Genomic DNA, 25,014 nt, shown 5'->3' with positions numbered 1-25,014 from the left:
CATCGCCCCTCCCCCAAGTCCCTCCTCCCTACCTTTTATCTTAGCCTGCCTGGCATCCTCTCCTCATTCCTGATGAAGGGCTTATGCCTGAAACGTCGAATTTCCTATTCCTTGGATGCTGCCTGACCTGCTGTGCTTTAACCAGCAACACATTTTCAGACAGTAAATGCTGTCAACTAGTGGCACCATGTGCGAACATCCTCGGATTTGCTCCTACTGGCTTCCATCACTTAACTGCAACTTGCATGAGACTTTAGTACATTTCCTCTTCCTATCTACACTGCTTGGGCTGCTTTTTTGCACTGCAACTAGAAGCGGGTCAAAGCAACTTCAGGTTGTAGGTGCTGGTTCATCACTTGCTGCTGTGGAGGGGCTGATAGTATAGACACCAGTCATTTTATTTGTCTCTTCCAATTTGGTATTTTATAAAATATGTAAAATATACACAAATAAAATATTCCATTGATGTCCACTTTTAACAGTTCTTAGTCAGACGAGAAATCAGAAAAGAGCATTCATCTAAGAGGCTGCTTCAGGTCAAAAAGGCCAGTGCCACCACGGACTACTTTCCCCACCACCAGGCAGGCTGATGGAGACTTCAATTCATCCTGAGAACCTAACGAAAGATAAATCAGAATTAATGATTAATACTGAAACAACAAATGAAACAACAGATTTTCCCAAAATCACTTGCCAATGACACAGGAACATGGGATTAGGGTCGACCATTCAGCCTCTCAAACTACCATCCTACTTTATGGGCAAACATCGACCACAATTCTTCCCCCCACCCCATCCTCTTCCTCTTCCCCTCCCCTGCCAGTATACCCATATCATTATTAGCATCCCAAAAGCTATCAATCCCTCCCTTGAAATTATTCAATGACTCTGAGCTTCCACACCTCTCTGAGGTAGAGAACTCCAAACAATCACAAATCTATGAGTGAAGAAATTCCTCCTCATCTCAGTCCTAAATGATTTGCCACTTATTCTAAGATTGTGTGCCCTGTTTTAGCTGTTTGCCCAGCTCAGGCAAACATCCTTTCTGTATTTACCCTGTCATATAGTGATAGAGATGTACAGCATGGAAATAGATCCTTCAGTCCAACTCGTCCATGCCGACCAGATGTCCAAAATTGATCTAGTCCCATTTGCCAGCATTTGGCCTACATCTCTTGAAACCTTGCTATTCTTGTGGGCATTGAGATGCCTTTTGAATCTTGTATTTGTACCAGCCTCCACCACTTCCTCTGGCAGCTCATTCCATATATGCATCACCCATGAACAAGTTGCCCCTTAAGTCCCTTTTAAATCAATGCCCTCTACACCTATCTTGCCAACTCAGCTACTAAGTCAATTTTAATGTCTAATGATTGTAGGAATTTTCATAGTTTCAACAAGATCACCTCTTATCCTTCTGAAGACCACAGAATACAGTGCCAGTCTCCTCAATCTCACCTCATAGGAAAGTCTCACTGTCCCAGGTATCAGGCTGGCAAACCTCTGCTGTATTCCCTCAATGACATGGATATCTTTCCTTGTGTTAGGGGATCTAAACTACACACGACACTCTAGATGCAGTCCATCCAAGATTCGATACAATTGAAGCCAGACACTCTACTCCTGTATGCAAATCCTCTCATGATAAAGGTCAAATAAAAATTTGCCTTGCATGGTGGCTCAGTGGTTAGCACTGCTGCCTCACAGCGTCAGGGACCCAGATTCAATTCCCACCTTGGGCTGCGTGGGTTTCCTCCGGGTGCTCTGGTTTCCTCCCACAATCCAAAGGTGTGCAGGTCAGGTGAATTGGCCATTCTAAATTGCCCATAGTGTTAGGTGTATTATTCAGGATAAATATAGGGTAGGGAATGAGTCTGGGTGGGTAACATTTCGAAGGGTCTGTTTCCACACTGCAGGGAATCTAATCTAAATTGAAAAAAATACTTGCACCAGCATCTCAGCTGCTCATGAACATGGACAGACTCTGGTGCTTTTGGAGATCCACATTTTACAATCACTCATAGTTAAGCAGAACTCTGCACTACAGTTCGTTCTATGAAAATGGATAACCTCGTACTTATCCACATTACATTCTATCTGCCATCCTCTTGCCCACCTCAGGCCAAATCTCCTTGAAGCATCATCCTCAACACTGGAATGACCACTGAAATATCTTCATATTCTTCACAAATACTTCAAAAAAAAATCTGTTACCTTCTTTCCTTTCTGCCTAATATTTATACATTTGACCTGCTCAAATACTGAAATTCAAACTGGAAACACCAGTATTCTACAAATTTCTTTCAGCTGGTCACACAACTCTCACTGCTGGTGGCGCAGCAACAAAACCACTGGCAAGAAATGACTGATAGCAATACAGTCTTACAGCTGAGCTGCACAGCTGAGTGGTGAGTACAAACTTTGCTGACGCTCTCTCTCCCGTCTATTATACAGGCTTACTAAGCTATGCTAGAGATTCTGCTTTGCAGATACTGGCAACTATAAAAAGTACGGGTAAAAAATGAGGTCTGCAGATGCTGGAGATCACAGTTGAAAATGTGTTGCTGGTTAAAGCACAGCAGGTCAGGCAGCATCCAAGGAATAGGAAATTCGACGTTTCGGGCATAAGCCCTTCATTCCTGATGAAGGGCTTATGCCCGAAACGTCGAATTTCCTATTCCTTGGATGCTGCCTGACCTGCTGTGCTTTAACCAGCAACACATTTTCAACTATAAAAAGTAGGGGAGAGAGGTTGACGTCAGAGCAAGTGCGTTCAGTAAAATAGGGTCGTACTGGGAAACAAAGTGCATCAGTAGTGTGTTTATGCAGGTAAGATCATGAAATAACCAGTATCTTCAAAGTACACTGTGATATCCTTATGGGAATTAAACAACTCATGTCAAGGTGGTGAGTTCTTTAAGAGCAAGGATCTGATTTCTGATTTTAAAAAAAACAGTTGAATTCAAGTAAAAGATGATGTAACCATGTTATCTGGGAGAAGAAAAATAAGAGAAAACGTCTATTTATAGGGTTGAGTATATTGCTCATGGCTTTTCAGAAGTTCCATTTGAGAGTTTAAAACAAACTGGAAAGACAGAAACAGCAGAAATGGACTGAAATTCTAAATGTGGACAAGATTGTAATTCAAGGATAATAGTAACAGGAAGTTAAATTTCTGGTGCTAATGGGAAGAAAACAAACAGAAAAGGAATGAGAGAGCTAGAAAGTGCACGAGAGAATGAGAGCGAGAGAGCATGCGACCGAAAGAGAGAGAGAGATCACACGACCAAACAAGAGTGAGAGAGACACAGAGAACAACTGAAGAGAGAGCGAGCGACCGAATGAGAGAGAGAGCACATGACCGAACAAGACAGAGCGCGTGACTGAACAAGAGTGAGAGAGAGAGAGAGAGAGCACGCGCGCAACTGAACAAAAGCGAGTGAGTGAGAGAGACAGAGACAGAGAGAAAAAACGAAGAGACAGGGAGAGGGAGAGTGCGGGAGTGAGTGCGGGAGAGAGCGAGGGGGTGAGTGCGGGAGAGAGCGAGGGGGTGAGTGCGGGAGAGAGAGTGCGCGGGAAAGAGAGAGAGAGAGAGTGCGCGGGAGAGAGGGAGAGAGAGAGTGCGCGGGAGAGAGGGAGAGAGAGAGTGCGCGGGAGAGAGGGAGAGAGAGTGCGCGGGAGAGAGGGAGAGAGAGTGCGCGGGAGAGAGGGAGAGAGAGAGTGCGCGGGAGAGAGGGAGAGAGAGAGTGCGCGGGAGAGAGGGAGAGAGAGAGTGCGCGGGAGAGAGGGAGAGAGAGAGTGCGCGGGAGAGAGGGAGAGAGAGAGTGCGCGGGAGAGAGGGAGAGAGAGAGTGCGCGGGAAAGAGGGAGAGTGCGCGGGAGAGAGAGAGAGAGAGCGTGTGCGGGAGACACAGAGAGAGAGAGAGAGCGTGCGCGGGAGAGAGAGCGTGCGCGGGAGAGAGAGCGTGCGCGGGAGAGAGAGCGTGCGCGCGGGAGAGAGAGAGTGCGCGCGGGAGAGAGAGAGTGCGCGGGAGAGAGGGAGAGTGCGCGGGAGAGAGGGAGAGTGCGCGCGGGAGAGAGATAGAGAGCGCGCGGGAGAGAGATAGAGAGCGCGCGGGAGAGAGAGATAGAGAGCGCGCGCGGGAGAGAGAGATAGAGAGCGCGTGCGGGCGAGAGCGAGAGCGCGCGCGGGAGAGAGAGAGAGAGAGCGCGCGGGAGAGAGAGAGAGAGCGCGCGGGAGAGAGAGAGAGAGCGCGCGGGAGAGAGAGAGAGCGTGCGCGGGAGAGAGGGAGAGAGAGCGCGCGCGGGAGAGAGAGCGCGCGCGGGAGAGAGAGAGCGCGCGGAGAGAGAGAGCGCGCGGGAGAGAGAGAGCGCGCGGGAGAGAGAGAGCGCGCGGGAGAGAGAGAGCGCGCGGGAGAGAGAGAGCGCGCGGGAGAGAGAGAGCGCGCGCGGGAGAGAGAGCGCGCGGGAGAGAGAGAGAGCGCGCGGGAGAGAGAGAGCGCGCGCGGGAGAGAGAGAGCGCGCGCGGGAGAGAGAGCGCGCGCGTGAGAGAGAGCGCGCGGGAGAGAGAGAGCGCGCGGGAGAGAGGGAGGGAGAGAGCGCGCGGGAGAGAGGGAGGGAGCGTGCGGGGGAGAGAGAGAGAGGGAGAGCGCGCGCGGGAGAGAGGGAGAGCGCGCGCGCGGGAGAGAGGGAGAGCGCGAGCGGGAGAGAGGAGAGCGCGCGCGGGAGAGAGGGAGAGCGCGCGCGGGAGAGAGGGAGAGCGCGCGCGGGAGAGAGGGAGAGCGCGCGCGGGAGAGAGGAGAGCGCGCGCGGGAGAGAGAGAGAGAGCGAGCGCGCGGGAGAGAGAGAGCGAGCGCGCGGGAGAGAGAGATAGAGAGCGTGTGCGGGAGACAGAGAGAGAGAGAGAGAGAGCGTGCGCGGGAGAGAGAGCGTGCGCGGGAGAGAGAGCGTGCGCGGGAGAGAGAGCGTGCGCGCGGGAGAGAGAGAGTGCGCGCGGGAGAGAGGGAGAGAGAGAGTGCGCGGGAGAGAGGGAGAGAGAGAGTGCGCGGGAGAGAGGGAGAGAGAGAGTGCGCGGGAGAGAGGGAGAGAGAGAGTGCGCGGGAGAGAGGGAGAGAGAGAGAGTGCGCGGGAGAGAGGGAGAGAGAGAGTGCGCGGGAGAGAGGGAGAGAGAGAGTGCGCGGGAAAGAGGGAGAGTGCGCGGGAGAGAGAGAGAGAGAGCGTGTGCGGGAGACAGAGAGAGAGAGAGAGAGAGCGTGCGCGGGAGAGAGAGCGTGCGCGCGGGAGAGAGAGAGTGCGCGGGAGAGAGGGAGAGAGAGAGTGCGCGGGAGAGAGGGAGAGAGAGAGTGCGCGGGAGAGAGGGAGAGAGAGAGTGCGCGGGAGAGAGGGAGAGAGAGGGAGAGAGAGTGCGCGGGAGAGAGGGAGAGAGAGAGTGCGCGGGAAAGAGGGAGAGTGCGCGGGAGAGAGAGAGAGAGAGCGTGTGCGGGAGACAGAGAGAGAGAGAGAGAGCGTGCGCGGGAGAGAGAGCGTGCGCGCGGGAGAGAGAGAGTGCGCGGGAGAGAGGGAGAGTGCGCGCGGGAGAGAGATAGAGAGCGCGCGGGAGAGAGATAGAGAGCGCGCGGGAGAGAGATAGAGAGCGCGCGGGAGAGAGATAGAGAGCGCGCGGGAGAGAGATAGAGAGCGCGCGGGAGAGAGATAGAGAGCGCGCGGGAGAGAGATAGAGAGCGCGCGGGAGAGAGAGATAGAGAGCGCGCGCGGGCGAGAGAGATAGAGAGCGCGCGCGGGCGAGAGAGATAGAGAGCGCATGCGGGCGAGAGCGAGAGCGCGCGCGGGAGAGAGAGCGAGAGCGCGCGCGGGAGAGAGAGAGAGAGCGCGCGCGGGAGAGAGAGAGAGAGCGCGCGCGGGAGAGAGAGAGAGAGCGCGCGCGGGAGAGAGAGAGAGAGCGCGCGCGGGAGAGAGAGAGAAAGCGCGCGCGGGAGAGAGAGAGAGCGCGCGGGAGAGAGAGAGAGAGAGAGCGCGCGGGAGAGAGAGAGAGAGAGAGCGCGGGAGAGAGAGTGCGCGGGAGAGAGAGAGAGCGTGCGCGGGAGAGAGGGAGAGAGAGAGCGCGCGGGAGAGAGAGAGCGAGAGAGAGAGCGCGCGGGAGAGAGAGAGCGCGCGGGAGAGAGAGAGCGCGCGCGGAGAGAGAGAGAGCGCGCGGGAGAGAGAGCGCGCGGGAGAGAGAGAGCGCGCGGGAGAGAGGGAGGGAGAGAGCGCGCGGGAGAGAGGGAGAGAGCGTGCGGGGGAGAGAGAGAGAGCGTGCGGGGGAGAGAGAGAGAGAGAGCGTGCGGGGGAGAGAGAGAGGGAGAGCGCGCGCGGGGAGAGAGGGAGAGCGCGCGCGGGAGAGAGGGAGAGCGCGCGCGGGAGAGAGGGAGAGCGCGCGCGGGGAGAGAGGGAGAGCGCGCGCGGGGAGAGAGGGAGAGAGCGAGCGCGCGGGAGAGAGGGAGAGCGCGCGCGGGAGAGAGGGAGAGAGCGAGCGCGCGGGAGAGAGAGAGCGAGCGCGCGGGAGAGAGAGATAGAGAGCGTGTGCGGGAGACAGAGAGAGAGAGAGAGAGCGTGCGCGGGAGAGAGAGCGTGCGCGGGAGAGAGAGCGTGCGCGCGGGGAGAGAGAGAGTGCGCGCGGGAGAGAGAGAGTGCGCGCGGGAGAGAGAGAGTGCGCGGGAGAGAGGGAGAGTGCGCGCGGGAGAGAGGGAGAGAGCGCGCGGGAGAGAGATAGAGAGCGCGCGGGAGAGAGAGAGAGAACGCGCGGGAGAGAGAGATAGAGAGCGCGCGCGGGAGAGAGAGATAGAGAGCGCGTGCGGGCGAGAGCGAGAGCGCGCGCGGGAGAGGGAGAGAGAGAGCGCGCGGGAGAGAGAGAGAGAGCGCGCGGGAGAGAGAGAGAGAGCGCGCGGGAGAGAGAGAGAGAGAGCGCGCGGGAGAGAGAGAGCGCGCGGGAGAGAGAGAGCGCGCGGGAGAGAGAGAGCGCGCGGGAGAGAGAGCGCGCGGGAGAGAGAGCGCGCGGGAGAGAGAGAGCGCGCGGGAGAGAGGGAGGAGAGAGCGCGCGGGAGAGAGAGATAGAGAGCGCGCGCGGGCGAGAGCGAGAGAGTGCGGGCGAGAGCGAGAGCGCGCACGGGAGAGGGAGAGAGAGCGTGCGCGGGAGAGAGGGAGAGAGCGTGCGCGGGAGAGAGGGAGAGCGCGCGCGGGAGAGAGAGAGAGGCGGGGAGAGAGGGAGAGCGCGCGCGGGAGAGAGGGAGAGCGCGCGCGGGAGAGAGAGAGAGAGCGAGCGCGCGGGAGAGAGAGAGCGAGCGCGCGGGAGAGAGATAGAGAGCGCGCGGGAGAGAGAGATAGAGAGCGCGCGCGGGCGAGAGCGAGAGAGTGCGGGCGAGAGCGAGAGCGCGCGCGGGAGAGAGGGAGAGCGCGCGCGGGAGAGAGGGAGAGCGCGCGCGGGAGAGGGAGAGGGCGGGGAGCGCGAGCGCGGGAGGGAGAGGGAGAGCGCGCGCGGGAGAGAGGGAGAGCGCGCGCGGGAGAGAGGGAGAGCGCGCGCGGGGAGAGAGGGAGAGCGCGCGCGGGAGAGAGGGAGAGCGCGCGCGGGGGAGAGAGGGAGAGCGCGCGCGGGAGAGAGGGAGAGCGCGCGCGGGAGAGAGGGAGAGCGAGCGCGCGGGAGAGAGAGAGCGAGCGCGCGGGAGAGAGAGATAGAGAGCGCGCGGGAGAGAGAGATAGAGAGCGCGCGGGAGAGAGAGATAGAGAGCGCGCGCGGGCGAGAGCGAGAGAGTGCGGGCGAGAGCGAGAGCGCGCGCGGGAGAGGGAGAGAGAGCGTGCGCGGGAGAGGGAGAGAGAGCGTGCGCGGGAGAGAGGGAGAGAGAGCGTGCGCGGGAGAGAGAGCGTGCGCGGGGAGGGGAGAGAGAGAGCGCGCGGGAGAGAGAGCGCGCGCGGGAGAGAGGGAGGGAGAGCGCGGGCGGGAGAGAGGGAGGGAGAGCGCGGGCGGGAGAGAGGGAGGGAGAGCGCGGGCGGGAGAGAGGGAGGGAGAGCGCGGGCGGGAGAGAGGGAGGGAGAGCGCGGGCGGGAGAGAGGGAGGGAGAGCGCGGGCGGGAGAGAGGGAGGGAGAGCGCGGGCGGGAGAGAGGGAGGGAGAGCGCGGGCGGGAGAGAGGGAGGGAGAGAGCGCGCGGGAGAGAGGGAGGGAGAGAGCGCGCGGGAGAGAGCGCGCGGGAGAGAGGGAGAGCACGCGCGGGAGAGAGGGAGAGCGCGCGCGGGAGAGAGCGAGCGCGCGGGAGAGAGAGAGCGAGCGCGCGGGAGAGAGAGAGCGAGCGCGCGGGAGAGAGAGAGCGAGCGCGCGGGAGAGAGAGATAGAGAGCGCGCGGGAGAGAGAGATAGAGAGCGCGCGGGAGAGAGAGATAGAGAGCGCGCGCGGGCGAGAGCGAGAGAGTGCGGGCGAGAGCGAGAGCGCGCGCGGGAGAGGGAGAGAGAGCGTGCGCGGGAGAGAGGGAGAGAGAGCGTGCGCGGGAGAGAGAGCGTGCGCGGGGAGAGAGGGAGAGAGAGAGCGCGCGCGCGGGAGAGAGGGAGAGCGCGCGCTGGAGAGAGAGAGAGAGCGAGCGCGCGGGAGAGAGAGAGCGAGCGCGCGGGAGAGAGAGATAGAGAGCGCGCGGGAGAGAGAGATAGAGAGCGCGCGGGAGAGAGAGATAGAGAGCGCGCGGGAGAGAGAGATAGAGAGCGCGCGGGAGAGAGAGATAGAGAGCGCGCGGGAGAGAGAGATAGAGAGCGCGCGCGGGCGAGAGCGAGAGAGTGCGGGCGAGAGCGAGAGAGTGCGGGCGAGAGCGAGAGCGCGCGCGGGAGAGGGAGAGAGAGCGTGCGCGGGAGAGAGAGCGTGCGCGGGAGAGAGAGAGCGCGCGCGCGGGAGAGAGGGAGAGCGCGCGCGGGAGAGAGGGAGAGCGCGCGCGGGAGAGAGGGAGAGCGCGCGCGGGAGAGAGGGAGAGCGCGCGCGGGAGAGAGGGAGAGCGCGCGCGGGAGAGAGGGAGAGCGCGCGCGGGAGAGAGAGGGAGCGCGCGCGGGAGAGAGGGAGAGAGCGAGCGCGCGGGAGAGAGAGAGCGAGCGCGCGGGAGAGAGAGATAGAGAGCGCGCGGGAGAGAGAGATAGAGAGCGCGCGGGAGAGAGAGATAGAGAGCGCGCGGGAGAGAGAGATAGAGAGCGCGCACGGGCGAGAGCGAGAGAGTGCGGGCGAGAGCGAGAGCGCGCGCAGGAGAGGGAGAGAGAGCGTGAGGGAGAGAGAGCGTGCGCGGGAGAGAGAGCGTGCGCGGGAGAGAGGGAGAGAGAGAGCGCGCGGGAGAGAGCGCGCGGGCGGGAGAGAGGGAGGGAGAGCGCGGGCGGGAGAGAGGGAGGGAGAGCGCGGGCGGGAGAGAGGGAGGGAGAGCGCGCGGGGGAGAGAGAGAGAGAGAGAGCGCGCGGGGGAGAGGGAGGGAGCGCGGGCGAGAGGGAGGGAGCGCGGGCGAGAGGGAGGGAGCGCGGGCGAGAGGGAGGGAGCGCGGGCGAGAGGGAGGGAGCGCGGGCGAGAGGGAGGGAGCGCGGGCGAGAGGGAGGGAGCGCGGGCGAGAGGGAGGGAGCGCGGGCGAGGGAGTGTGCGGGAGAGGGAGTGTGCGGGAGAGGGAGAGGGAGAGAGGGAGGAGAGAGTGCGGGTGAGAGAGAGTGCGGGCGAGAGCGAGAGAATGCGGGCGAGAGCGAGAGGGAGAGAGGGAGCGGGCAAGAGAGAGAGAGAGAGTGCGGGCAAGAGAGAGAGAGACAGAGAGGAATGAATGTGCGGGAGAGGGAGGGAGGGAGAGACCGGGGGGAGAGAGCGGGGGTGGGGGGGGGGGGGGGGGGGGGGGGGGGGGGGGGGGGGGGGGGGGGGGGGGGGGGGGGGGGGGGGGGGGGGGGGGGGGGGGGGAGGAGAGCGGGGTGGGGGGGGAGGGAGTGATTGAGAGTGCGTGAGTGAGAGTGAGAGAAAGAGAGACCGTGATTGAGAGAACGAGAGTGTGAGAGAGCACGACCGAACGAGAGAGAGCGCGTGCAACCGAACAAGAGTGAGAGACTGTGATTGAGAGTGAGAGAGAGAGAGTGAGATTGAGAGAGCGAGAGTGTGAGAGAGCGCGCGCAACCGAACAAGGGTGAGAGAGTATGATTGAGAGAGAGTGCGACCGAGCGAGAGAGCGCGACCGAGCGAGAGAGCGCGACCGAGCGAGAGAGCGCGACCGAACTAGAGAGCGCGACCGAACTAGAGAGCGCGACCGAACTAGAGAGAGAGCGCGACCGAACGAGAGAGAGAGAGAGAGAGAGAGCGACCGAACGAGAGAGAGAGAGAGAGCGCGACCGAACGAGAGAGAGCGCGACCGAACGAGAGAGCGCGCGACCGAACGAGAGAGCGCGCGACCGAACGAGAGAGCGCGCGACCAAACGAGAGAGCGCGCGACCAAACGAGAGAGAGAGAGAGACAGCGCGACCAATTGAGACACCACGCGACCGAACGAGAGAGAAGGAGAGCGCGACCAAACGAGAGAGAGAGCGCGACCAAACGAGAGAGAGAGCGCGACCAAACGAGAGAGAGAGCGCGACCAAACGAGAGAGAGAGCGCGCGCCCAAACGAGAGAGAGAGCGCGCGCCCAAACGAGAGAGAGAGCGCGCGCGCCCGCGACCAAACGAGAGAGAGAGAGAGCGCGCGCCCGCGACCAAACGAGAGAGAGAGAGCGCGCGCCCGCGACCAAACGAGAGAGAGAGAGCGCGCGCCCGCGACCAAACGAGAGAGAGAGAGCGCGCGACCAAACGAGAGAGAGCGCGCGCGCGACCAAACGAGAGAGAGAGCACGCGCGCGCGACCAAACGAGAGAGAGAGCGCGCGCGCGCGACCAAACGAGAGAGAGAGCACGCGCGCGCGACCAAACGAGAGAGAGCGCGCGCGACCAAACGAGTGAGAGAGAGAGCGCGCGCGCGACCAAACGAGAGAGAGAGAGCGCGCGCGCGCGACCAAACGAGAGAGAGAGAGAGAGAGCGCGCGTGCCCAAACGAGAGAGAGAGCACGCGCGCGCGACCAAACGAGAGAGAGCGCGCGCGCGACCAAACGAGTGAGAGAGAGCGCGCGCGCGACCAAACGAGAGAGAGAGAGAGAGCGCGCGCGTGCCCAAACGAGAGAGAGAGCACGCGCGCGCGACCAAACGAGTGAGAGAGAGAGCGCGCGCGCGACCAAACGAGAGAGAGCGCGACCAAACGAGAGAGAGAGAGCGCGCGCGACCAAACGAGAGAGAGAGCGCGCGCCCGCGACCAAACGAGAGAGAGAGAGCGCGCGCCCGCGACCAAACGAGAGAGAGAGAGCGCGCGCCCGCGACCAAACGAGAGAGAGCGCGCGCGCGACCAAACGAGAGAGAGAGAGCGCGCGCGACCAAACGAGTGAGAGAGAGAGCGCGCGCGCGACCAAACGAGAGACAGAGAGAGCGCGCGCGTGCCCAAACGAGAGAGAGAGCGCGCGCGCGCGACCAAACGAGTGAGAGAGCGCGCGCACGACCAAACGAGAGAGAGAGAGCGCGCGCGACCAAACGAGAGAGAGAGAGAGAGAGAGAGCGCGCGCGTGCGCGCGACCAAACGTGAGAGAGCGCGCGCGCGACCAAACGTGAGAGAGCGCGCGCGCGACCAAACGTGAGAGAGCGCGCGCGCGACCAAACGTGAGAGAGCGCGCGCGCGACCAAACGAGAGAGAGAGAGCGCACGCGCGCGACCAAACGAGAGAGAGAGAGCGCGCGCGCGCGACCAAACGAGAGAGAGAGAGCGCGCGCGCGCGACCAAACGAGAGAGAGCGCGCGCGACCAAACGAGAGAGAGAGCACGCGCGCGCGACCAAACGAGAGAGAGAGCGCGACCAAACGAGAGAGAGAGAGAGCGCGCGCGCGACCAAACGAGAGAGAGAGAGAGCGCGCGCGACCAAACGAGAGAGAGAGAGAGCGCGCGCGCGACCAAACGAGAGAGAGAGAGAGAGCGCGCGCGACCAAACGAGAGAGAGAGAGAGAGAGAGAGCGCGCGCGACCAAACGAGAGAGAAAGAACGCACGCGCGACCAAACGAGAGAGAGAGAGAGAGAGAGCGCGACCAAACGAGAGAGAGAAAGAACGCACGCGCGACCAAACGAGAGAGAGAGCGCGACCAAACGAGTGAGAGAGAGAGCGCGCGCGCGACCAAACGAGAGAGAGAGCGCGACCAAACGAGAGAGAGAGAGCGCGCGCGACCAAACGAGAGAGAGAGAGAGCGCGCGCGCGACCAAACGAGAGAGAGAGAGAGCGCGCGCGCGACCAAACGAGAGAGAGAGCGCGACCAAACGAGAGAGAGAGCGCGACCAAACGAGAGAGAGAGCGCGACCAAACGAGAGAGAGAGCGCGACCAAACGTGAGAGAGCGCGCGCGCGACCAAACGAGAGAGCTCGCGCGACCAAACGAGAGAGAGAGAGAGCGCGACCAAACGAGAGAGAGAGCGCGACCAAACGAGAGAGAGAGCGCGACCAAACGTGAGAGAGCGCGCGCGCGACCAAACGAGAGAGCTCGCGCGACCAAACGAGAGAGAGAGCTCGCGCGACCAAACGAGAGAGAGAGAGAGCGCGACCAAACGAGAGAGAGAGAGAGCGCGCATGCCCAAACGAGAGAGAGAGAGCGCGCGCGACCAAACGAGAGAGAGAGCGTGCGCGACCAAACGAGAGAGAGAGCGAGCGCGCGCGCGACCAAACGAGAGAGAGAGAGCACGCGCGCGCGACCAAACGAGAGAGAGAGAGCGCGCGCGCGCGACCAAACGAGAGAGAGAGAGCGCGCGCGACCAAACGAGAGAGAGAGAGAGAGAGCGCGCGCGCGACCAAACGAGAGAGAGAGAGAGAGCGCGCGCGACCAAACGAGAGAGCGCACGCGCGCGACCAAACGAGAGAGAGAGAGCGCGCGCGACCAAACGAGAGAGAGAAAGAGCGCACGCGCGACCAAACGAGAGAGAGAGAGAGAGAGAGCGCGACCAAACGAGAGAGAGAGAGAGAGAGCGCGACCAAACGAGAGAGAGAGCGAGCGCGCGCGCGACCAAACGAGAGAGAGAGAGCGCGCGCGCGACCAAACGAGAGAGCGCGCGCGCGACCAAACGAGAGAGAGAGAGCGCGCGCGCGACCAAACGAGAGAGAGAGAGCGCGCGCGCGACCAAACGAGAGAGAGAGAGCGCGCGCGCGCGACCAAACGAGAGAGAGAGAGCGCGCGCGCGCGACCAAACGAGAGAGAGAGAGCGCGCGCGCGACCAAACGAGAGAGAGAGAGCGCGCGCGACCAAACGAGAGAGAGAGAGCGCGCGCGCGCGACCAAACGAGAGAGAGAGAGCGCGCGCGACCAAACGAGAGAGAGAAAGAGCGCACGCGCGACCAAACGAGAGAGAGAGAGAGAGAGAGAGAGCGCGACCAAACGAGAGAGAGAGCGAGCGCGCGCGCGACCAAACGAGAGAGAGAGAGCGCGCGCGCGACCAAACGAGAGAGAGAGAGCGCGCGCGCGACCAAACGAGAGAGAGAGAGCGCGCGCGCGACCAAACGAGAGAGAGCGCGCGCGCGACCAAACGAGAGAGAGCGCGCGCGTGCGACCAAACGAGAGAGAGCGCGCGCGCGACCAAACGAGAGAGAGAGAGCGCGCGCGCGCGACCAAACGAGAGAGAGAGAGCGTGCGCGCGCGACCAAACGAGAGAGAGAGAGCGCGCGCGCGCGACCAAACGAGAGAGAGAGAGAGAGAGCGCGCGCGACCAAACGAGAGAGAGAGAGAGAGAGCGCGCGCGACCAAACGAGAGAGAGAGCGCGCGCGCGCGACCAAACGAGAGAGAGAAAGAACGCACGCGCGACCAAACGAGAGAGAGAGAGAGCGCGACCAAACGAGTGAGAGAGAGAGCGCGCGCGCGACCAAACGAGAGAGAGAGCGCGACCAAACGAGAGAGAGAGAGAGCGCGCGCGCGACCAAACGAGAGAGAGAGAGAGAGAGCGCGCGCGCGACCAAACGATAGAGAGAGCGCGACCAAACGAGAGAGCGCGACCAAACGAGAGAGAGCGCGCGCGCGACCAAACGAGAGAGAGAGAGAGCGCGCGTGCCCAAACGAGAGAGAGAGAGAGCGCGCGTGCCCAAACGAGAGAGAGAGAGCGCGCGCGCGACCAAACGAGAGAGAGAGAGCGCGCGCGCGACCAAACGAGAGAGAGCGCGCGCGCGCGACCAAACGAGAGAGAGAGAGCGCGCGCGCGCGACCAAACGAGAGAGAGAGAGCGCGCGCGCGCGACCAAACGAGAGAGAGAGAGAGCGCGCGCGCGACCAAACGAGAGAGAGCGCGCGCGCGCGACCAAACGAGAGAGAGAGAGAGAGAGCGCGCGCGACCAAACGAGAGAGAGAGAGAGCGCGCGCGACCAAACGAGAGAGCGCGCGCGCGCGACCAAACGAGAGAGAGAAAGAACGCACGCGCGACCAAACGAGAGAGAGAGAGAGAGAGAGCGCGCGCGCGACCAAACGAGAGAGAGAGCGCGACCAAACGAGAGAGAGAGAGAGAGAGCGCGCGCGACCAAACGAGAGAGAGAGCGCGCGCGCGACCAAACGAGAGAGAGAGAGAGAGCGCGCGCGCGACCAAACGAGAGAGAGAGCGCGACCAAACGAGAGAGCGCGACCAAACGAGAGAGAGCGCGCGCGCGACCAAACGAGAGAGAGAGAGAGCACGCGTGCCCAAACGAGAGAGAGAGAGAGAGCGCGCGTGCCCAAACGAGAGAGAGAGAGCACGCGCGCGCGACCAAACGAGAGAGAGAGAGAGAGCGCGCGCGACCAAACGAGAGAGAGAGAGAGAGAGCGCGCGCGACCAAACGAGAGAGCGCACGCGCGCGACCAAACGAGAGAGAGAGAGCGCGCGCGACCAAACGAGAGAGAGAGCGCGCGCGCGACCAAACGAGAGAGAGAGCGCGCGCGCGACCAAACGAGAGAGAGAGAGCGCGCGCGACCAAACGAGAGAGAGAGAGCGCGCGCGCGCGACCAAACGAGAGAGAGAGAGCGCGCGCGCGCGACCAAACGAGAGAGAGAGAGCGCGCGCGCGCGACCAAACGAGAGAGAGAGCGCGCGCGCGACCAAACGAGAGAGAGAGCGCGCGCGACCAAACGAGAGAGAGAGAGAGAGAGAGAGAGCGCGCGCGACCAAACGAGAGAGAGAGAGAGAGAGAGAGCGCGCGCGCGACCAAACGAGAGAGAGAGAGAGCGCGCGCGCGACCAAACGAGAGAGCGCACGCGCGCGACCAAACGAGAGAGAGAGAGCGCGCGCGACCAAACGAGAGAGAGAAAGAGCGCACGCGCGACCAAACGAGAGAGAGAGAGAGAGAGAGCGCGACCAAACGAGAGAGAGAGAGAGAGAGCGCGACCAAACGAGAGAGAGAGAGCGCGCGCGCGACCAAACGAGAGAGAGAGAGCGCGCGCGCGACCAAACGAGAGAGAGCGCGCGCGCGCGACCAAACGAGAGAGAGAGAGCGCGCGCGCGCGACCAAACGAGAGAGAGAGAGCGCGCGCGCGCGACCAAACGAGAGAGAGAGAGCACGCGCGCGCGACCAAACGAGAGAGAGCGCGCGCGCGCGACCAAACGGGAGAGAGAGAGCGCGCGCGACCAAACGAGAGAGAGAGAGAGAGCGCGCGCGCGACCAAACGAGAGAGAGAGAGAGAGCGCGCGCGACCAAACGAGAGAGCGCGCGCGACCAAACGAGAGAGAGAAAGAGCGCACGCGCGACCAAACGAGAGAGAGAGAGAGAGAGAGCGCGACCAAACGAGAGAGAGAGCGAGCGCGCGCGCGACCAAACGAGAGAGAGAGCGCGCGCGCGACCAAACGAGAGAGAGCGCGCGCGCGCGACCAAACGAGAGAGAGAGAGCGCGCGCGCGACCAAACGAGAGAGAGAGAGCGCGCGCGCGACCAAACGAGAGAGAGAGAGCGCGCGCGCGACCAAACGAGAGAGAGAGAGCGCGCGCGCGACCAAACGAGAGAGAGAGCGCGCGCGCGCGCGACCAAACGAGAGAGAGAGAGCGCGCGCGCGACCAAACGAGAGAGAGAGCGCGCGCGCGCGACCAAACGAGAGAGAGAGAGCGCGCGCGACCAAACGAGAGAGAGAGAGAGAGCGCGCGCGACCAAACGAGAGAGCGCACGCGCGCGACCAAACGAGAGAGAGAGAGCGCGCGCGCGCGACCAAACGAGAGAGAGAGAGAGAGCGCGCGCGACCAAACGAGAGAGAGAGAGAGAGCGCGCGCGACCAAACGAGAGAGCGCACGCGCGCGACCAAACGAGAGAGAGAAAGAGCGCACGCGCGACCAAACGAGAGAGAGAGAGAGAGCGCGACCAAACGAGAGAGAGAGCGAGCGCGCGCGCGACCAAACGAGAGAGAGAGAGCGCGCGCGCGACCAAACGAGAGAGAGAGAGCGCGCGCGCGACCAAACGAGAGAGAGCGCGCGCGCGACCAAACGAGAGAGAGCGCGCGCGCGACCAAACGAGAGAGAGCGCGCGCGCGACCAAACGAGAGAGAGAGCGCGCGCGCGCGACCAAACGAGAGAGAGAGCGCGACCAAACGAGAGAGAGAGCGCGACCAAACGTGAGAGAGCGCGCGCGCGACCAAACGAGAGAGAGAGCTCGCGCGACCAAACGAGAGAGAGAGCTCGCGCGACCAAACGAGAGAGAGAGAGAGCGCGACCAAACGAGAGAGAGAGAGAGAGCGCGCATGCCCAAACGAGAGAGAGAGAGCGCGCGCGACCAAACGAGAGAGAGAGCGTGCGCGACCAAACGAGAGAGAGAGCGAGCGCGCGCGCGACCAAACGAGAGAGAGAGAGCACGCGCGCGCGACCAAACGAGAGAGAGAGAGCGCGCGCGCGCGACCAAACGAGAGAGAGAGAGAGAGAGCGCGCGCGCGACCAAACGAGAGAGAGAGAGAGAGCGCGCGACCAAACGAGAGAGCGCACGCGCGCGACCAAACGAGAGAGAGAGAGCGCGCGCGACCAAACGAGAGAGAGAAAGAGCGCACGCGCGACCAAACGAGAGAGAGAGAGAGAGCGCGACCAAACGAGAGAGAGAGAGAGAGCGCGACCAAACGAGAGAGAGAGCGAGCGCGCGCGCGACCAAACGAGAGAGAGAGAGCGCGCGCGCGACCAAACGAGAGAGAGAGAGCGCGCGCGCGACCAAACGAGAGAGAGAGCGCGCGCGCGACCAAACGAGAGAGAGCGCGCGCGACCAAACGAGAGAGAGAGAGCGCGCGCGCGACCAAACGAGAGAGAGAGAGCGCGCGCGCGACCAAACGAGAGAGAGAGAGCGCGCGCGCGCGACCAAACGAGAGAGAGAGAGCGCGCGCGCGACCAAACGAGAGAGAGAGAGCGCGCGCGCGCGACCAAACGAGAGAGAGAGAGCGCTCGCGCGCGACCAAACGAGAGAGAGAGCGCGCGCGCGCGACCAAACGAGAGAGAGAGAGCGCGCGCGCGCGACCAAACGAGAGAGAGAGAGCGCGCGCGCGCGACCAAACGAGAGAGAGAGAGAGCGCGCGCGACCAAACGAGAGAGAGCACGCGCGCGACCAAACGAGAGAGAGAGAGCGCGCGCGACCAAACGAGAGAGAGAAAGAGCGCACGCGCGACCAAACGAGAGAGAGAGAGAGAGCGCGACCAAACGAGAGAGAGAGAGCGCGCGCGCGCGACCAAACGAGAGAGAGAGAGCGCGCGCGCGACCAAACGAGAGAGAGAGAGCGCGCGCGCGCGACCAAACGAGAGAGAGAGAGCGCGCGCGCGCGACCAAACGAGAGAGAGAGAGCGCGCGCGCGCGACCAAACGAGAGAGAGAGAGCGCGCGCGCGCGACCAAACGAGAGAGAGAGCGCGCGCGCGCGACCAAACGAGAGAGAGAGCGCGCGCGCGCGCGACCAAACGAGAGAGAGAGAGAGCGCGCGCGACCAAACGAGAGAGCGCACGCGCGCGACCAAACGAGAGAGAGAGAGCGCGCGCGACCAAACGAGAGAGAGAAAGAGCGCACGCGCGACCAAACGAGAGAGAGAGAGAGAGCGCGACCAAACGAGAGAGAGAGCGAGCGCGCGCGCGACCAAACGAGAGAGAGAGCGAGCGCGCGCGCGACCAAACGAGAGAGAGAGAGCGCGCGCGCGACCAAACGAGAGAGAGAGAGCGCGCGCGCGACCAAACGAGAGAGAGCGCGCGCGCGACCAAACGAGAGAGAGCGCGCGCGACCAAACGAGAGAGAGAGAGCGCGCGCGCGCGACCAAACGAGAGAGAGAGAGCGCGCGCGCGCGACCAAACGAGAGAGAGAGAGAGAGCGCGCGCGACCAAACGAGAGAGAGAGAGCGCGCGCGCGCGACCAAACGAGAGAGAGAGAGAGAGAGCGCGCGCGACCACACGAGAGAGAGAGAGAGAGAGAGCGCGCGCGACCAAACGAGAGAGAGAGCGCGCGCGCGCGACCAAACGAGAGAGAGAAAGAACGCACGCGCGACCAAACGAGAGAGAGAGAGAGAGAGAGAGCGCGACCAAACGAGTGAGAGAGAGAGCGCGCGCGCGACCAAACGAGAGAGAGAGCGCGACCAAACGAGAGAGAGAGAGAGCGCGCGCGCGACCAAACGAGAGAGAGAGAGAGAGAGCGCGCGCGCGACCAAACGATAGAGAGAGCGCGACCAAACGAGAGAGCGCGACCAAACGAGAGAGAGCGCGCGCGCGACCAAACGAGAGAGAGAGAGCGCGCGTGCCCAAACGAGAGAGAGAGAGAGCGCGCGTGCCCAAACGAGAGAGAGAGAGCGCGCGCGCGACCAAACGAGAGAGAGAGAGCGCGCGCGCGACCAAACGAGAGAGAGCGCGCGCGCGCGACCAAACGAGAGAGAGAGAGCGCGCGCGCGCGACCAAACGAGAGAGAGAGCGCGCGCGCGCGACCAAACGAGAGAGAGAGAGAGCGCGCGCGACCAAACGAGAGAGAGAGAGAGCGCGCGCGACCAAACGAGAGAGAGAGAGAGAGAGCGCGCGCGACCAAACGAGAGAGAGAGAGAGAGAGCGCGCGCGACCAAACGAGAGAGAGAGCGCGCGTGCGCGACCAAACGAGAGAGAAAGAACGCACGCGCGACCAAACAAGAGAGAGAGAGAGAGAGAGCGCGCGCGCGACCAAACGAGAGAGAGAGCGCGACCAAACGAGAGAGAGAGAGAGAGCGCGCGCGACCAAACGAGAGAGAGAGAGAGAGAGAGCGCGCGCGCGACCAAACGAGAGAGAGAGAGAGAGCGCGCGCGCGACCAAACGAGAGAGAGAGCGCGACCAAACGAGAGAGAGAGCGCGACCAAACGAGAGAGCGCGACCAAACGAGAGAGAGCGCGCGCGCGACCAAACGAGAGAGAGAGAGAGCACGCGTGCCCAAACGAGAGAGAGAGAGAGAGCGCGCGTGCCCAAACGAGAGAGAGAGAGCACGCGCGCGCGACCAAACGAGAGAGAGAGAGAGAGAGCGCTCGCGACCAAACGAGAGAGCGCACGCGCGCGACCAAACGAGAGAGAGAGAGCGCGCGCGACCAAACGAGAGAGAGAGAGCGCGCGCGACCAAACGAGAGAGAGAGCGCGCGCGCGACCAAACGAGAGAGAGAGCGCGCGCGCGACCAAACGAGAGAGAGAGCACGCGCGCGACCAAACGAGAGAGAGAGAGCGCGCGCGACCAAACGAGAGAGAGAGCGCGCGCGACCAAACGAGAGAGAGAGAGCGCGCGCGCGCGACCAAACGAGAGAGAGAGAGCGCGCGCACGCGACCAAACGAGAGAGAGAGAGCGCGCGCGCGCGACCAAACGAGAGAGAGAGAGCGCGCGCGACCAAACGAGAGAGAGAGAGCGCGCGCGACCAAACGAGAGAGAGAGAGAGAGAGAGAGAGAGAGCGCGCGCGACCAAACGAGAGAGAGAGAGAGAGAGAGCGCGCGCGCGACCAAACGAGAGAGAGAGAGAGAGCGCGCGCGACCAAACGAGAGAGCGCACGCGCGCGACCAAACGAGAGAGAGAGAGCGCGCGCGACCAAACGAGAGAGAGAAAGAGCGCACGCGCGACCAAACGAGAGAGAGAGAGAGAGAGCGCGCGACCAAACGAGAGAGAGAGAGAGAGAGAGCGCGACCAAACGAGAGAGAGAGAGAGAGAGAGCGCGACCAAACGAGAGAGAGAGAGAGCGCGCGCGACCAAACGAGAGAGAGAGAGCGCGCGCGACCAAACGAGAGAGAGAGAGCGCGCGCGCGACCAAACGAGAGAGAGAGAGCGCGCGCGCGACCAAACGAGAGAGAGAGAGAGCGCGCGCGCGACCAAACGAGAGAGAGAGAGCGCGCGCGACCAAACGAGAGAGAGAAAGAGCGCACGCGCGACCAAACGAGAGAGAGAGAGAGAGAGCGCGACCAAACGAGAGAGAGAGCGAGCGCGCGCGCGACCAAACGAGAGAGAGAGAGCGCGCGCGCGACCAAACGAGAGAGAGAGCGCGCGCGCGACCAAACGAGAGAGAGAGAGCGCGCGCGCGACCAAACGAGAGAGAGAGAGCGCGCGCGCGACCAAACGAGAGAGAGCGCGCGCGCGACCAAACGAGAGAGAGAGAGCGCGCGCGACCAAACGAGAGAGAGAGAGAGCGCGCGCGCGACCAAACGAGAGAGAGAGAGCGCGCGCGACCAAACGAGAGAGAGAAAGAGCGCACGCGCGACCAAACGAGAGAGAGAGAGAGAGAGAGCGCGACCAAACGAGAGAGAGAGCGAGCGCGCGCGCGACCAAACGAGAGAGAGAGAGCGCGCGCGCGACCAAACGAGAGAGAGAGCGCGCGCGCGACCAAACGAGAGAGAGAGCGCGCGCGCGACCAAACGAGAGAGAGAGAGCGCGCGCGCGACCAAACGAGAGAGAGAGAGCGCGCGCGCGACCAAACGAGAGAGAGCGCGCGCGCGACCAAACGAGAGAGAGAGAGCGCGCGCGCGACCAAACGAGAGAGAGAGAGAGCGCGCGCGCGACCAAACGAGAGAGAGAGAGCGCGCGCGCGCGACCAAACGAGAGAGAGAGCGCGCGCGCGCGACCAAACGAGAGAGAGAGAGCGCGCGCGCGCGACCAAACGAGAGAGAGAGAGAGCGCGCGCGACCAAACGAGAGAGAGAGAGAGAGCGCGCGCGACCAAACGAGAGAGAGAGAGCGCGCGCGCGACCAAACGAGAGAGAGAGAGCGCGCGCGCGACCAAACGAGAGAGAGAGAGCGCGCGCGCGCGACCAAACGAGAGAGAGAGAGCGCGCGCGCGACCAAACGAGAGAGAGAGAGCGCGCGCGCGCGACCAAACGAGAGAGAGAGAGCGCGCGCGCGCGACCAAACGAGAGAGAGAGCGCGCGCGCGCGACCAAACGAGAGAGAGAGAGCGCGCGCGCGCGACCAAACGAGAGAGAGAGAGCGCGCGCGCGACCAAACGAGAGAGAGAGAGCGCGCGCGCGACCAAACGAGAGAGCTCACGCGCGCGACCAAACGAGAGAGAGAGCGCGCGCGCGACCAAACGAGAGAGAGAGAGCGCGCGCGCGCGACCAAACGAGAGAGAGAGCGCGCGCGCGCGACCAAACGAGAGAGAGAGAGCGCGCGCGCGACCAAACGAGAGAGAGAGCGCGCGCGCGACCAAACGAGAGAGAGAGAGCGCGCGCGCGCGACCAAACGAGAGAGAGAGAGCGCGCGCGCGACCAAACGAGAGAGAGAGAGCGCGCGCGCGCGACCAAACGAGAGAGAGAGAGCGCGCGCGCGCGACCAAACGAGAGAGAGAGCGCGCGCGCGCGACCAAACGAGAGAGAGAGAGCGCGCGCGCGCGACCAAACGAGAGAGAGAGAGCGCGCGCGCGACCAAACGAGAGAGAGAGAGCGCGCGCGCGACCAAACGAGAGAGCTCACGCGCGCGACCAAACGAGAGAGAGAGCGCGCGCGCGACCAAACGAGAGAGAGAGAGCGCGCGCGCGCGACCAAACGAGAGAGAGAGCGCGCGCGCGCGACCAAACGAGAGAGAGAGCGCGCGCGCGCGACCAAACGAGAGAGAGAGAGAGCGCGCGCGACCAAACGAGAGAGAGAGAGAGCGCGCGCGCGACCAAACGAGAGAGCGCACGCGCGCGACCAAACGAGAGAGAGAGAGCGCGCGCGACCAAACGAGAGAGAGAAAGAGCGCACGCGCGACCAAACGAGAGAGAGAGAGAGCGCGACCAAACGAGAGAGAGAGCGAGCGCGCGCGCGACCAAACGAGAGAGAGAGCGCGCGCGCGACCAAACGAGAGAGAGCGCGCGCGCGACCAAACGAGAGAGAGCGCGCGCGCGACCAAACGAGAGAGAGAGAGCGCGCGCGCGCGACCAAACGAGAGAGAGAGAGCGCGCGCGCGCGACCAAACGAGAGAGAGAGCGCGCGCGCGACCAAACGAGAGAGAGAGAGCACGCGCGCGCGACCAAACGAGAGAGAGAGAGAGCGCGCGCGACCAAACGAGAGAGAGAGAGAGAGAGAGAGCGCGCGCGACCAAACGAGAGAGAGAGCGCGCGCGCGCGACCAAACGAGAGAGAGAAAGAACGCACGCGCGACCAAACGAGAGAGAGAGAGAGAGAGAGCGCGACCAAACGAGTGAGAGAGAGAGCGCGCGCGCGACCAAACGAGAGAGAGAGCGCGACCAAACGAGAGAGAGAGAGCGCGCGCGCGCGACCAAACGAGAGAGAGAGAGAGAGCGCGCGCGCGACCAAACGATAGAGAGAGCGCGACCAAACGAGAGAGCGCGACCAAACGAGAGAGAGCGCGCGCGCGACCAAACGAGAGAGAGAGAGAGCGCGCGTGCCCAAACGAGAGAGAGAGAGAGCGCGCGTGCCCAAACGAGAGAGAGAGTGCGCGCGCGCGACCAAACGAGAGAGAGAGAGCGCGCGCGCGACCAAACGAGAGAGAGAGAGCGCGCGCGCGCGACCAAACGAGAGAGAGAGCGCGCGCGCGCGACCAAACGAGAGAGAGAGAGCGCGCGCGCGCGACCAAACGAGAGAGAGAGCGCGCGCGCGCGCGACCAAACGAGAGAGAGAGAGCGCGCGCGCGCGACCAAACGAGAGAGAGAGAGCGCGCGCGCGCGACCAAACAAGAGAGAGAGCGCGCGCGCGCGACCAAACGAGAGAGAGAGAGAGCGCGCGCGACCAAACGAGAGAGAGAGAGAGAGAGCGCGCGCGACCAAACGAGAGAGAGAGAGAGAGAGCGCGCGCGACCAAACGAGAGAGAGAGCGCGCGCGCGCGACCAAACGAGAGAGAGAAAGAACGCACGCGCGACCAAACGAGAGAGAGAGAGAGAGAGAGAGCGCGCGCGCGACCAAACGAGAGAGAGAGCGCGACCAAACGAGAGAGAGAGAGAGAGCGCGCGCGACCAAACGAGAGAGAGAGAGAGCGCGCGCGACCAAACGAGAGAGAGAGAGAGAGAGCGCGCGCGACCAAACGAGAGAGAGAGAGAGAGCGCGCGCGACCAAACGAGAGAGAGAGCGCGCGCGCGCGACCAAACGAGAGAGAGAAAGAACGCACGCGCGACCAAACGAGAGAGAGAGAGAGAGAGAGCGCGCGCGCGACCAAACGAGAGAGAGAGCGCGACCAAACGAGAGAGAGAGAGAGAGCGCGCGCGACCAAACGAGAGAGAGAGAGAGAGAGAGCGCGCGCGCGACCAAACGAGAGAGAGAGAGCGCGCGCGCGACCAAACGAGAGAGAGAGAGAGAGCGCGCGCGCGACCAAACGAGAGAGAGAGCGCGACCAAACGAGAGAGCGCGACCAAACAAGAGAGAGCGCGCGCGCGACCAAACGAGAGAGAGAGAGAGCACGCGTGCCCAAACGAGAGAGAGAGAGAGCGCGCGTGCCCAAACGAGAGAGAGAGAGCACGCGCGCGCGACCAAACGAGAGAGAGAGAGAGAGAGCGCGCGCGACCAAACGAGAGAGAGAGAGAGAGAGCGCGCGCGACCAAACGAGAGAGCGCACGCGCGCGACCAAACGAGAGAGAGAGAGCGCGCGCGACCAAACGAGAGAGAGAGAGCGCGCGCGACCAAACGAGAGAGAGAGCGCGCGCGACCAAACGAGAGAGAGAGCGCGCGCGCGACCAAACGAGAGAGAGAGAGCGCGCGCGACCAAACGAGAGAGAGAGAGCGCGCGCGACCAAACGAGAGAGAGAGAGCGCGCGCGCGACCAAACGAGAGAGAGAGAGCGCGCGCGCGCGACCAAACGAGAGAGAGAGAGCGCGCGCGCGCGACCAAACGAGAGAGAGAGAGCGCGCGCGCGCGACCAAACGAGAGAGAGAGAGCGCGCGCGCGCGACCAAACGAGAGAGAGAGAGCGCGCGCGCGCGACCAAACGAGAGAGAGAGAGCGCGCGCGCGACCAAACGAGAGAGAGCGCGCGCGCGACCAAACGAGAGAGAGAGCGCGCGCGCGCGACCAAACGAGAGAGAGAGCGCGACCAAACGAGAGAGAGAGCGCGACCAAACGTGAGAGAGCGCGCGCGCGACCAAACGAGAGAGAGAGCTCGCGCGACCAAACGAGAGAGAGAGCTCGCGCGACCAAACGAGAGAGAGAGAGAGCGCGACCAAACGAGAGAGAGAGAGAGCGCGCATGCCCAAACGAGAGAGAGAGAGCGCGCGCGACCAAACGAGAGAGAGAGCGTGCGCGACCAAACGAGAGAGAGAGCGAGCGCGCGCGCGACCAAACGAGAGAGAGAGAGCACGCGCGCGCGACCAAACGAGAGAGAGAGAGCGCGCGCGCGCGACCAAACGAGAGAGAGAGAGCGCGCGCGACCAAACGAGAGAGAGAGAGAGAGAGCGCGCGCGCGACCAAACGAGAGAGAGAGAGAGAGCGCGCGACCAAACGAGAGAGCGCACGCGCGCGACCAAACGAGAGAGAGAGAGCGCGCGCGACCAAACGAGAGAGAGAAAGAGCGCACGCGCGACCAAACGAGAGAGAGAGAGAGAGCGCGACCAAACGAGAGAGAGAGAGAGAGCGCGACCAAACGAGAGAGAGAGCGAGCGCG

At 63.3% G+C, this 25,014-nt stretch overlaps 1 protein-coding gene and 1 long non-coding RNA gene across 3 annotated transcripts in view; one reads left to right on the top strand and one right to left on the bottom strand.

The window, feature by feature from the left end:
* Nucleotides 1–423: 423 nt before the first annotated feature.
* The window catches only part of polr1a (RNA polymerase I subunit A), a 164,340-nt gene continuing 139,749 nt past the window's right edge, over nt 424–25,014 (bottom strand). The window contains exon 34 of one of the 2 annotated variants that reach the window (XM_060843650.1): nt 424–616. In XM_060843650.1, coding sequence (XP_060699633.1) covers nt 516–616 — 101 coding nt within the window. In that variant the 3' untranslated portion in view covers nt 424–515. The remainder of the gene's footprint in view (nt 617–25,014) is intronic. The other variant, XM_060843736.1, reaches the window with a different exon arrangement.
* The window catches only part of LOC132827215 (uncharacterized), a 71,359-nt gene continuing 48,671 nt past the window's right edge, over nt 2,327–25,014 (top strand). The window contains exon 1 of the long non-coding RNA XR_009645983.1: nt 2,327–2,408. This is a non-coding gene — a long non-coding RNA (uncharacterized LOC132827215). The remainder of the gene's footprint in view (nt 2,409–25,014) is intronic.

Source organism: Hemiscyllium ocellatum, chromosome 1, assembly GCF_020745735.1.
Source record: "Hemiscyllium ocellatum isolate sHemOce1 chromosome 1, sHemOce1.pat.X.cur, whole genome shotgun sequence".
NCBI lineage: Eukaryota > Metazoa > Chordata > Chondrichthyes > Orectolobiformes > Hemiscylliidae > Hemiscyllium > Hemiscyllium ocellatum.
The sequence above is the reverse complement of the archived record's forward strand: the minus strand, read 5'-3'. Positions and strand labels throughout refer to the sequence as shown.